This window comes from Nuphar pumila, chromosome 7 (assembly GCF_984573655.1).
Source record: "Nuphar pumila chromosome 7, dmNupPumi1.hap1.1, whole genome shotgun sequence".
In the NCBI taxonomy this organism is placed as follows: Eukaryota; Viridiplantae; Streptophyta; class Magnoliopsida; order Nymphaeales; family Nymphaeaceae; genus Nuphar; species Nuphar pumila.
The window spans coordinates 6,425,145-6,437,684 of record NC_143255.1 but is presented as its reverse complement, the minus strand read 5'-3'; the positions used below and the strand labels follow the sequence as shown (position 1 = coordinate 6,437,684).

At 37.9% G+C, this 12,540-nt stretch overlaps 1 protein-coding gene across 2 annotated transcripts; it reads right to left on the bottom strand.

Moving 5' to 3' along the window:
- Positions 1-208: 208 nt before the first annotated feature.
- Positions 209-4,685, bottom strand: LOC149830999 (cysteine-rich repeat secretory protein 38-like). 2 transcript variants are annotated; one of them, XM_090011949.1, is made up of 2 exons: positions 3,864-4,684; positions 209-597 (listed from the first exon to the last, which is right to left on the bottom strand). In XM_090011949.1, exons 1-2 carry the CDS (start codon positions 4,591-4,593, stop codon positions 518-520), a joined length of 810 nt encoding a protein of 269 aa, XP_089868075.1. In that variant the 5' UTR covers positions 4,594-4,684; the 3' UTR covers positions 209-517. The 2 variants fall into 2 exon arrangements, with proteins under 2 accessions (XP_089868075.1, XP_089868076.1); XM_090011950.1 differs by lacking the exon at positions 209-597 and adding an exon at positions 1,855-3,324 and having other exon boundaries at positions 3,864-4,685.
- Positions 4,686-12,540: the final 7,855 nt, after the last annotated feature.

Genomic DNA, 12,540 nt, shown 5'->3' with positions numbered 1-12,540 from the left:
TGGGCTTGAGTATGTGAGACAGTTTTGCCCTGATTTTATATATATATATATATATATATATATATATATATATATATATATATATATATATATATATATATATATATATATATATATATATATATATATATATATATATATCATCCTCTTTTCTTAAAAGATAACAGTAGAGAATCCTGTATAACGCTATCAAGTAGGAAAGGTAACCTTTTCTATACAAATCAATCATAAAACTATTCAATTCAACTGATATGGAAAATACAAGTAATCACACAGACATACAATGACATAAAAATATCACTAGCCACTCTCTCACACAAGAATAAGCATAGACTCAACAACAATTATAGTTACTGCTCATAGACCACATATTTAAAGCTCCTTGAAAGACTAATGCATTCATTACATGTATCAGGCCTTCAATCTGTCATACTCCTACTTTAAAGAATGAAATGTTGCAAGCTTTGACCCTCGCACTGTTCCTCCAATTTTATATTCACAAGGAAGAGTGAAGAATTCAAAGGTGCAATGCTGCTGCAAAGAAGATTGAGGCGATGGCGATAAGAAGAGATCTTCTAAACCAGTGGATGTCGGTTCCTGAAGGTGGGATCAGGTTAATTCTGTTATTCTCCTTTCATCAAAATTAATTTGAAGAAATTATTCTACAAGCAGACATTAATAATGTGCATCTTATCAACCTCTTGGAACTGGGGTCACAAATTTTGTTCTTTGGAAATTTGCTGTTCTTTTCAACAATATATATATATATATATAGTGAAATATGTAGCTGCTTGATGAATATGTTTTTGAGCACCTACTTAATCGCACTGACAATCCATCACGCACATTGATGGACGGTCAGCACGCAAAAAATGAAAAAAAATATGCATTTTGACCCAAAATGGGTAAAAATATGTAGCTGCTTGATGAATATGTTTTTGAGCACCGACTTAATCGCACTGACAATCCATCACGCACATTGATGGACGGTCAGCACGCAAAAAATGAAAAAAAATATGCATTTTGACCCAAAATGGGTAAAAATAACCTTTAGCAGCTCTTTAAAAGCGCTAAAGGTTTTAGTTTTTGCTGGGATCTTTCGGTGCTCAAACCCGCCGCTAATAGTATAGTAAAGGGACATGCGCAACATTACAAATTTGTAATGCCATGTGCATCCTTTTGATGTTTAGTGGCAGTGCCAGCAGAAACTGGGACCTTTTTCAAAAGCATCGCTGAAAGGGTTTTATTTGCTCGTTTGCGTCAAAAGACATTTTTTTAGCATTTTTTTTTTTGCTGACCATCCATCAAGTCAGTGCGATTATGCATGGGTTCAGCACCTATGCATTAAGCACCTACCCATCACACTCTCTCTCTCTCTGCATATATATATATATATATATATGCAGAGAGAGAGAGAGAGAGTAATGGGTTCGTGCTCAATGAGATGCGATTAAATATTGAATCATGCTAAATGAGTTTTTCAGGCTTTTTTTTTTAAATTATGACCGTACAGATGTAATCTATGTACTTGATTTTACAGGGATAAACTCTTGAAGCGTTATTAGTGGGTTTTTATAACGTTAAAAGAAACAATGGTCTAAAATCTTTGTAAATTTTAGAGCCTCCAAATATCATTTATTTCATCAAAAACACATGATCCAGGTGTGGATTCCTCGTAAATCAACCATGCCCAACAGATTTACCGGGTTAAAATTGCAAAAAGAAAAAACAAAAAAAAAACACCAAGAGAGTAGAAAAACTCATTTAGCACATTTCATTTAGAACGGATCTATTTCATTATATATATAAATATATATAGGGTAACTAAAATTTGTAAACCGGTATGCACCAAGATTTTCATAGGCATTTTTTTATTTTTTTCTAAAATTTCATTGTACGGATGCAATTTAGATGCATAGTTTTATAAAAACAAACTCTTGGATCATCCGGTTACGATGTATAAGAAGGATTTTTAAGTCTTGAAAATCAACAACTCATAATTTTTGTAAATAAGAAAGCATAAAAATTCATTTTTTTATCTGATTACGATGATTCAATAGTAGATTCCAAGCATTTGCAAGGTTAGATTTGCCAAAAACCTATAAAAATCTTTGTTCATACCAGTTTTACATATTTTACTAGTTTACATATTTCAGTTTTCACACACACACACACACACAAGCTTATATATATATATGTGTATGTGTGTGTTCCACATCAGCTTCCCGAGCAACAAAGAAGTTTCATATTTATTTTTTTGACAAAGAAAACTGGGGTTAGTCAGACCCCTACCAATTATACAACTAATTTGAACTTGCAACGTCCCAACACAAGGTGACGTGCAGTAGAGGAACAAAGAGGAGCCCCCATTGGTCAGGTTCCATATTTTGTTCTATACCCTGCAAGGTGGAACAGAATTGGTCGAGACTCTAGGGCATGTCTTCTCCAGCTCAGGAGAGGAACAAAGGGAACCTGGTCAAGCAGGGTCAATTTAGATCCATTTTAGTTTTTGGATTTGTTTTTTATCTTTGTATTTGGATATTGGATAATTATGCAAGATGTGTATTGTTAGGATAAGTCTTATATTCTCGTAAGTTACGAGATTATGCAGATTGTCCAATTCAGAATTAGGAAATTTTTATTTATATATAGGTGAGAGATTGTGTAATTAAGCAGTTGAAATATTGAAATATGTTAATTTTAGTTTTTACTTTAATTTTTAGTTTATTTTTTATTCTTTTCTTATTTTTTACATTTTCTATTGATTTCCTTTTTTTTAGATAATCTTGTAGTTTGTAGTTGGTTAGAATTTTTCTTAAATCAAGCAACTATTTGCATGAACTTTTAAGATGAACGACATCCAAGGCAGCTCTGACCTGATCCTGCCTCTAGGCTTTGTTGAAAGAGAAGGTGAAACACGATCGCTATCGCCGGAGATGCCTTTTCCGTCTTGTGGTACTCCACAGCCGCTTCCGCTTTGGACTTTGGAGTGCCAACAAGACGGGTATGAAAATATTGCAATGGCTTGTTGTAAAAATACCGCTTTACCATTGATATTGTGAAAATATTGCCATTTTATCATAACTTGCAAACCCATTATAATCTGCAATGATTGTGATATTTTCAAAATCATTTGAAGTTTTGAATCATATCCTGCATGGAACGCGGAACCCATGTGGGTTTTCCTGAGGGCACGCCTCATTGGTTTCACCTTTCGTGAGAAAGCAACCATTTTCATACAAAAATGGTTATAACTCTCGCTCAACAAAAGAAGTCAGAATCAACAAGAAAATTTCTGGGCACGCCGCATTGGTTTCACCTTTCCTGAGAAAGCAACCATTTTCATACAAAAATGGTTATAAATTATAATCCTAGCTAAATAAAAGAACCCAGAATCAACAACAAGACTACTGGGCTAGACTAAGGGGGCGTTTGTATGTCACGGAATGGAGTGCTGCAGGACCCCCTTTCGTGGAAAGCATGGAATCGGACCCCCCACGGAAACCGTTTCTGCGGAAAAGGGCGGTTCAGCGTGCATTTTGGCATGCCCGTCAAGGAGAATTCACGCTCCTCTGAAAATTTTGGGCACCGCAGAAATTCCCACCCATGCGTTTCTGCTGAAAATACCCAATTTTAGTGACATGCAAACGCCCCTAAATAGAATAAGCGGGTTCTCATACTCCTGACGTAGGGATGTCTCCTGCTGAATCAAAGAAATGACAAAAAATGGACATCTTTTTTAACCCTGGCGCACGGGTGTGTCTGTAGCTTTCTGAGGCTCCGCTCAGGTTTTTCTGGATTCGGCAAGGGTTCTCGTCATAAAAATAAAATAAAATAATAAAAGAGACGTGAAGAAAACTCACCCGCCGAACTTAAGGAAGGCTGCTGCTGCGGCACTCGGTATCGCAGAAGGCAGCTTCCAGTGCCGATGAGGACGTCCGATTTCCCGTTGCAGCACGTCGCGATCTCGGTGGTCAAGTTCGCCAAGCAGGCGCCACAGTCGTTAACAGAGATGTCCCGCGTGCACTGCACCAACCCGTGTATCGTCTGCGACCCCGCGAACCCAATGTCTCCGACCGCGAACATCTGCCGGGACCGGTTTCCGGTCACCGTCGAGGTGAGGTTGTTCAGGAGCATCCCCAGCTGCTGGTTGAAGAGATTAGGGTCGGACACAGTGTCGAGGCTGGACACGGAGGTCCTGTTCACCGTGTCCACGATGCCTGTGAAGTTGGAAGCAGAGTAGCGCAGCATGCAGTGGTCATACCACATGATGGACGCATCACAGTTCGAGTCGGTGGGGGTGGTGCCGTTGGAGATGCAGTTCCTGCAGTCCTCGCCGGAGGCATCTCCGTAGCAGAGGGCGAGGCTGTAGACCTGGTCGGGAGCCTGGCCAGCGGTGGCGGTCGCGAAGCCGGTGAGAGAAGCGTTGGAGCTCAGCAACTGAAACACGCTGTTCACGTTCTGCTTGAAGGTGGTGGTGGGATTGCCTTGTGTGGGCGTGGAGCATATGCCGAAAGGAGTGAAAGCCGTGGCATAGTGAGCCATCATTGCTGCTAAAAGGAAGATGATATGGCGAAGCTCCATCCGCACCATGGTGAAGGCCGGAGGGAGGGAAGCAATGCTCTGCTCGGCGGAGAAAAAGAATTCTCACGAAGAATGGTAGCTGTGGCTCTAGTGAGTCTCACAGATTTTATAACAAAACGTTAGGGCACGTTTGCGTGTGAAAAAAGTGAAGGGATTGTGCGGAAATCGGAGGGACCCACAGCTTCCCGTTGAAACACGGGATTTCCTTTCTTCATGGAAAGAGTCTCGTTTTTCAAGGGAAGCACCACCCTTCAGCGGAAACGAAAGGGTGGTCCAACTTCGCTTCAGTGGACAGAGGCTTATCCATTTTATCATAATTTATTATAATCGATTATGATAAGTAAAAATAAAAAATAAGAATTCAAGTTGGTGATTAATCGCTTGCTATTTCAATACATAAGATCATCCCCGAGTTTCGATTGATAGTTTCTTCTACCAACCCTCAACACCGTTCATTCCATGGAACAACTTTCATACCTATCTTTTTTTTATTCTCCTTTTCTAATAAAGAAACACTTGTTTTTTGTAAACAAGATTTGACTGACTGAGAGAGAGACGGGTATTAGATAGAGACGGATTTGTACATGGTTTCAATGGGTTTTATTCAGCAGAAAAGAGAGAGAGAGAGATGGGTATTGGATAGATACGGATTTACACATGGTTTGAATGGGTTTTATTTATTAGAAGAGAGAGAGAGAGAGATGGGTATTAGATAGAGACGGATTAAAACATGGTTTGAATGGGTTTTATCAGAAGAAACGTTGATAGAGAGAGAGAGAGATGGGTATTAGATAGAGACGGATTTGCGCATGGTTTGAATGGATTTTTATTCAGCAGAAGAGACGTAGAGAGCAGTAAGGTTGACCAAAGAGAAAACGTTCGAACGAAGGAAAGAAAGCTGCGACGAACGTTGGGGGGTATATTTTTTATATTGTGGGTAAGCCTTTTTGAAGAGGACAAAGATGAGGTCGTGTCATTGGTCATATTCCAAACTTCCCACACAGAAGATCTCACAGTTCCCAAGTGAGATGTGAGGTGGAGATTGACTATAACCAATTCATCGCTTATTTCCAATTTCTCAATGACAAGGGAAACAAGAAAGTAGAACCAAAGTCCAAGTTCAACAGAGAATAGAAAATAGAAAGGAAACGGATAAGTGTGGTCGTGTGGCCATTTAATGGGTCGGGCTTGATTCAGATTCGTGTGGATCCAAACAAGGTCCGACTTTGAGGTGATGGTACCACATGGGTCTGGCCTTGATATATCACATATAGAACCGTACTCGACTTGGAATGTGGATAACATAAACCAGACCGGTTGAACTATTAACTTTTTTGTTTTTCCCATTGAAAGACAGTAGATCTAAATTGACAATGAGGCAGAACCCTGACTTAAAGATGAAATTTTATAAACTATAACCCAGATCTATATACTGCTCCAACTGAGGAAGCTGCTTCATGAACCAAAAACAACACGTGTTAATGTGGAAGGAAAATTTCATTCAAGGGGAAGTTTGTTACACCCCCACGAGAGGGAAACTACTTTCCCTTGAAAGGGATGCCTAAGAGGGGAAGTGATTCCCTATTGAGTGAGATTTGAACCCATTTTTGGTTTGAGGTTTCCTTTTTTCCATTTACTGTTAGATTTCTCACAAAAATGTTTGTTTTATAGACTTTTTTCCTAGGAAAGACGGTGTGTTTCATGGTAATTAAAGAGCAGGAAAAAAAAAAACCCTCCCCACCGCAGATCAGGTAAGATGTGAATGTATACTTTTAGTGTGCTGCTGCACATGAGCACCCATCATCAGCTGTTGGGCCCTACAACTGACAGGCTGTATCCCAAAGGTGGTGGGTATAATCCATTGCAGCAGTACACTAAAAGTGTGTAATGACACCTCCATCCTAGAAGTATATTTGCCTGTCAAACAAAATGGTGTGAAAACCCATGTCCTTTCCACGGGCCCACTGCTTGGATACAAACATAGCATTTGCTTTTTGTAAGGAAAGCAAAGACCAAAATTGTCCCCCACCCCCCATTTCTGAAAATGGGTTCCATTCATCCCCTATGTCATCCCTGTCTCCATACCCCTCATTAAGATTTCATTGGTGTAAATTGTTTTGATCAAATCAGATGTGATCTGCATCATGCACTTAGTGGTAGATCTTGTTGAAGGAATAGGACTCACATGCCACATGGAGTTCTCACGTGAAGGAAGAATCATAAGTGAAGATAAGGATGAGTCTTCTACTTCAGTTATCGTCAATGCAAAATAGGAGTCCTTGTGAAGAAAAACTCACGTGTTTCAACTTATCTCAATCTAATGTAATTGAGTCTCAATACAATAAAAAAGAATCCATGTATTCAATATAGATGTAATTTGCAGAGTTCCAACCAACGTAGGAAGTTGAGGTTGGTTGGAAAACTTCCTAACTCATGTAACATCTCCCTCTTCTATAATTAAGAACTCCCCTCTCTCAAAGTGAAATAACTTAGGGAGAGAGAGTCATTCTTGATCCATGGACATAGGCCTCCAAGGCTGAACCACGTTATATAGTTTGTGTTATCGTGTGGTGTGCATGATCGATATTAATTGTGAGTGATTAAATCTAGATCTTAACATGGTATCAAAGCAAGGGCTGATCGATGGATCACACTTTCCAATGGGATGGATGACATGTTGTGCTTACCTTTGATTCAAGAAGTGTTGGATCCTTCGGTTTGCTAAAATCTTAGAAAAATCAGGTGTGCTGTGCTTATATTCATGGTTGCGTCCAATTCCTCGTTGTTCCTAAGTACTGACATCCAATGGAATGCCTTTGCCAGTCTAGTTTTGATAAAGTTATCACAATAATTATATTGTTGTGGTCATCACAAATAGAATCAATTATGTATAGTGAAGATCCCATCAAATTTGTCGATGGATCTCATCCTGTCCCAACTCAGTATATTGTTGAATGTAATTCTATTGTTCCAAATCTTAAATTTGCGATTTGGAAAGTATATGACCAACTTGCCTTAAGTTGGACAAAAGTCATTGTTACTGAATCAGTGTTGGCTTAGATCATTCGTGTTCCTACAGCACGTGAGGCATGGGTGTCTCCCAACCGTGCTTATGCTTCGCAATCAAGTGTTTATATTCCTCAGCTTAAAAGGGATTTACAAAACATCAAGAAAGAAGAGTTATGCATGAACAAAATAAAGTTTTTGGTTGATTCTTTTAAGTGTTGTACAAGAGCATGTCTCATATAGTGATTTGGCTCAGTATACCTTGAACAGTCTGTCAAGTGATTATGAAAGCTTTGTAACCTGCTTCACCACTTTTCGATCACTTCCTGAATTTGAGATTCTTTTAAATTAAGAGAAGTGACTTTAGTTGCTTGCTCCAATTCCCAGCCAACAAAATGAAGGTTTCAATACTGCTTTCTTTTCTCAAAGATGAAGAGGGCATGGTCAGCCCTTCAGCGGTCGTGGTCGTAATCAAAGCCAGGGTCATGGGTTTTATCAAAATGATAGTTTTCAGAATAATAAAGGTCCTCAAAATCAAGGTGAAAATCAAGTTGTTTGTCAATTTTATGGGAGAAGGAACCATACAGCTCGTCAGTACTATGATATCCCAAAAGCATTTGTTGCTATGGCCCTAAATTTTGTCAACAACCCTAATTGGTACCCGAACAGTGGGGCATCTCATCATATGGCATTTGATGATTCCAACATGACTCAGAAATCATAATATCAAGGATTGGATAGCATCCTGGTTGGCAATGGAGCTAATCTCCCGATCTCAAATATGGGTAATGTGATTCTAAATTTAAAGAAAATAGTTTTATTCTAAGAAATGTTTTGCATGTGCCTCAAAGTAAGTGTAACTTGATCTCTATAGCTAAGTTAACTAGAGATAATAATTGTTATGTTGAATTTTATCCTGACAGTTTTCATGTTAAGGATCAACAAAAAGGGACGATACTTAAAAAAAGACTTAGTAAAAAAAGAAATTATGTTTGGCACAATATAAAAAAAATCAGGATAATCGAGCAAAGGCATTTATTGTGGGAGTAGATTATATCATTCAGCAGTGGTATCTTAGATTGAGTCACCCTAGACAAAAGGCTTTTGAATTACTTAGATAGAATAAGTATTTGAGTTTGCTTGGTGATAAAATGTTTTTGTTTTACATGCTTAGTCAGTAAAATGCATAAACTCCCTTTGGAGTTATCTGAGAATATTTCTAAATCTCTATTAGGTTAATTTATGTTGATCTCTAGGGACCAACTCAAGTCCCATCAAGAGAAGGATATAATTTTTATATGCTCATTATTGATGATTTCTCAAGGTTCTCTTGGTTGTTTCTTTTGAAAAGAAAGTCTAATGCTTTATCATGTTTTCAAAACATCAAGATGATCGTTGAAAATCAGGTTCGACATGATATTAAAATATTTTATACTCATAGAGACCTACTTTTACCTGATATGCCATGTCAGGTACCACGTTTTGTGAAATTCATGATATGAACCTATCTTTTTCTTTTTTACAATAGTCATCAAATAAAATAAAAACCTTGATTAACGTCTGCGACACATAACCGTGAGGAACACTTTAAAGTGCTCCGAAATTCCTATTCTACCCTTGTTCGCTAAAACTACATGAATGCCCTTCTAAGCACCTATCCTTTTTACATCTAATAAACTTACCGCCACCAATTTTCGGTTTAGGGTCATTTGTCTTAATTTCCGTCAGATCCATGATTAATATGTTCAGGATTATTTGGGTCTGTCTTGGACCCAAATTACCATTATAGTTGAATTAAAATCAGGCTAAAACCACCCATTTTTCACAAGAAAATCGTTGAGTACGTATCTTTTATCAGATACCATTAGGAGTGTCAACGGGTTGGGTTTGGTTGGGACCCAGGTAGAACCAGACTTGGACCAGATTTTTGGGTATGATATTGGGTCCGGAACTGGGTCTAATCATGTCTACTATAAGAAAAATCATACCCAGATCCGATAAGAACTACATGAACCAAACCCGGTAAAATAATATTTTTTATCATTTTAACATTGAAAAAATTACGGGTCTTAATCGGAACTCGGGTTGGGTCCGGATCTGGTATAAAATTTCAGAAACTATACCAAACCCTATTAATCGGACCTGTGGGTCTGGACCCGAGTCTTCTTATTTGTCACCATACCCAGACCCTATAGTGTTTGGTCCGGGTCAGGTCCAGGTAAACCAGACCCATTGACACCCCTAAATATCATGTCATAGGGTACAATTTTCTAACTGAATTTGAAAACTTATTATGACACCTGAGAGGATATGGGTCTAAAACTGGAACCAAACTTCCAAAAACAAATACAAAAGTAGATCTGACCCATGTTTTCATACTGGACAGTGTATACACAAATTTGGACTAGATAGTTAACGTATACATTGGGGCTTGTTCACATCCATGTTTGAACCGGGTAAGTATTAAACTTGAGCTTGGTAAAATTTGGGTCCAATAAGACCCTTTTTTTTCTTATTACTTGAATTAATAGGTCTATTCTGAGATGAGATCCAAGACCGGATCTGACCTTTTTTTTAATTGAGGGAAGGTCAGTTCTAAGGATGTCAAAGTCTGGGTATTACCCAATCAATGAAAGTCTGCCCATTGACACTCGAATCAGATCCATAACAAATATATTAGTTAATGAAAAGGAAAATGGGAGAAGGATATTTTTGGCATTTTAAGTTTTTAAATTGTGTTAATTGGGTAAGGTTAAGGTCTTTATTTGAATATTGTTAGAAAAATGTCGGTCCATATCAGGAATTTTAGAAAAGGTAATACCTGACATGAAATTTCAGGCAAAAGGTAGTTTTGCATCAGGAAATTACCCCAATGGGATCCATCACCTGCCTATGATGGGATTCCCTTTCTATTCTTAATTGACATTTCATTTAGAAATGGATTTTGAGATGTCTTTAAGAAAAATTGGGATTGTTTACAGATATCATGTAAACATGGCATCGTCAATCTCTAAGTGGAATTTTCCTTAATACATAATATCTGAAACTTAATGGTAAATCAATTGATTAGCACCTGTTTGCATCCAAGCTGAGGGATCTTGTGTTCGAATCCCACGGGGTTGCCCCCCATCCTGCCTATAAGAAAAGAAAAACAATGATGTGCATACCTATGTACCATAGTTATTTATAATTTTAAAAATAAAATAAAATTATTTTTTTGCTCAAGTTGATATGTTGCAGTTTGTATTTATGTTAGGTGCGGATCCACTTTGCATTATTCATATTTTTTACTATAAAGCTCCTTTTTAGCAAGTTTCATATTATTATGCCAAGGTTTGAACTTAATCTAGGCTACCATTTTATGCCAGATAGCACCAATGGCCTCCGGTTGGTAAAACCTCTTTGCCGTTTCTTAAAAGAAATAAAAATACATTTTTAATTTTCTAGTAAAACTTGTATTGATCTGATTAGATTAATAGCTAAATTCAGGTTGGGATGTTGCAGTTTGTATTTACGTCAAAGCACACATCAAATTTGACTTATGTTTTTCAATATAAAGCTTTTTTTTTTTCTTAGAATGCCAAGATTTCAATTAGACCTAGACTTCTATTTTCTACACAACCTGGACTAGGATTAAATTGAATAAACCAAGTCAGATTGGGTCAAGCGTTATATTTAGTTCCGGATGGAACCAGTCATTTTTTCATAATATTCCACTAACTTCTATGGAGGATCCGTTACCTTCTTGAATCGATCAGACTACACTTGTACTTTGATGTATTTTCCAAGAAAATATACCAAGAAGGATCATGCTTGATTGGGGTCAGGTCTCTATGAAGCAACGGCTCTGATTGGGAGCCTTGAATTGGAGGTGGATTGCGAATTCCCCAACAACCTTTGCTATTTGAGATCAGTGCCTTGTGGTTTCCTACACACCATATAAACCCTGCTTTAATAAATTGGTATAAAACCAAACTCGTTCTATAATATGGATACAGATGTGAGTCATGACAGATCTGAACCAAGCTCATTGCTAACTTCAGCCAACCCCTATCCTTAACATTCAAACTCCATGTAGGTTGGAGGGCTTCAACCCATGACTGTTCACTTTTGCTGAACCTGCTCTTGCCACCTTAACCGTATCAGGTTTACTTATTTTCCATTGTTTAGTCCAATCTTGAGAGTAAACCAATACATTGTTGAGATCCTGATATAGAATAATTAAAGCTAGATCAAGCTTCCAATTCTCAAGTGGGGAATGAATGTCATTGGAAATGAAGTTTTACCTCTAGTGCCCTTGGATACCATGACTTTAAAAAATGTAGATTGTTTTTCTATTAATAGTTCAGTGGGATGTCAAAAAGCGAACTACTCTAAGTTGGGAGTTGGCTTTAGATTGAGCAATTAAGACTGGTAAATGAGTAAAATGAGCAGAATCTGTTCTGATAGTAATACAAGCTCAAGACTTTAAGGTTTTTCTTTTGTCCAAAAATTGACAGAAACCAGTAATATTTGCTGCAAAACCCATGGGTGTGTGTCCTTGGACGCAAGGCTGAAATTGGTTGAAATTCTTGGTGGGCAAGGGGGACCTGGAGTTCTATGCCAATGAATATGGTAAGGCAGAGTTTTTCCCTAGTTATTGGACAGAAAAAAAAGACGGGGAACACCTGAACTTATAACTTTTATGATAAAGATATGAATCAAATTCAGACCCGGCGCACACATTGCGAATTCAACAGTCAGATGTGGCTCAAACATCCCTTTTCTTTTTGGCTAAGCACTCTGGAAGATAACCCACATGAGATTCAAACCCGAGACCCCTTTATCATGATTGCACCATCGAACCATCCAGCTATCTCGGTTGACCTGTTCAAACATGTTATATGTTGGATTTTGATATGGAAGTGTATCTAATCTGGATTTGATTGGCAATCCAGGTCAAGTGGATAG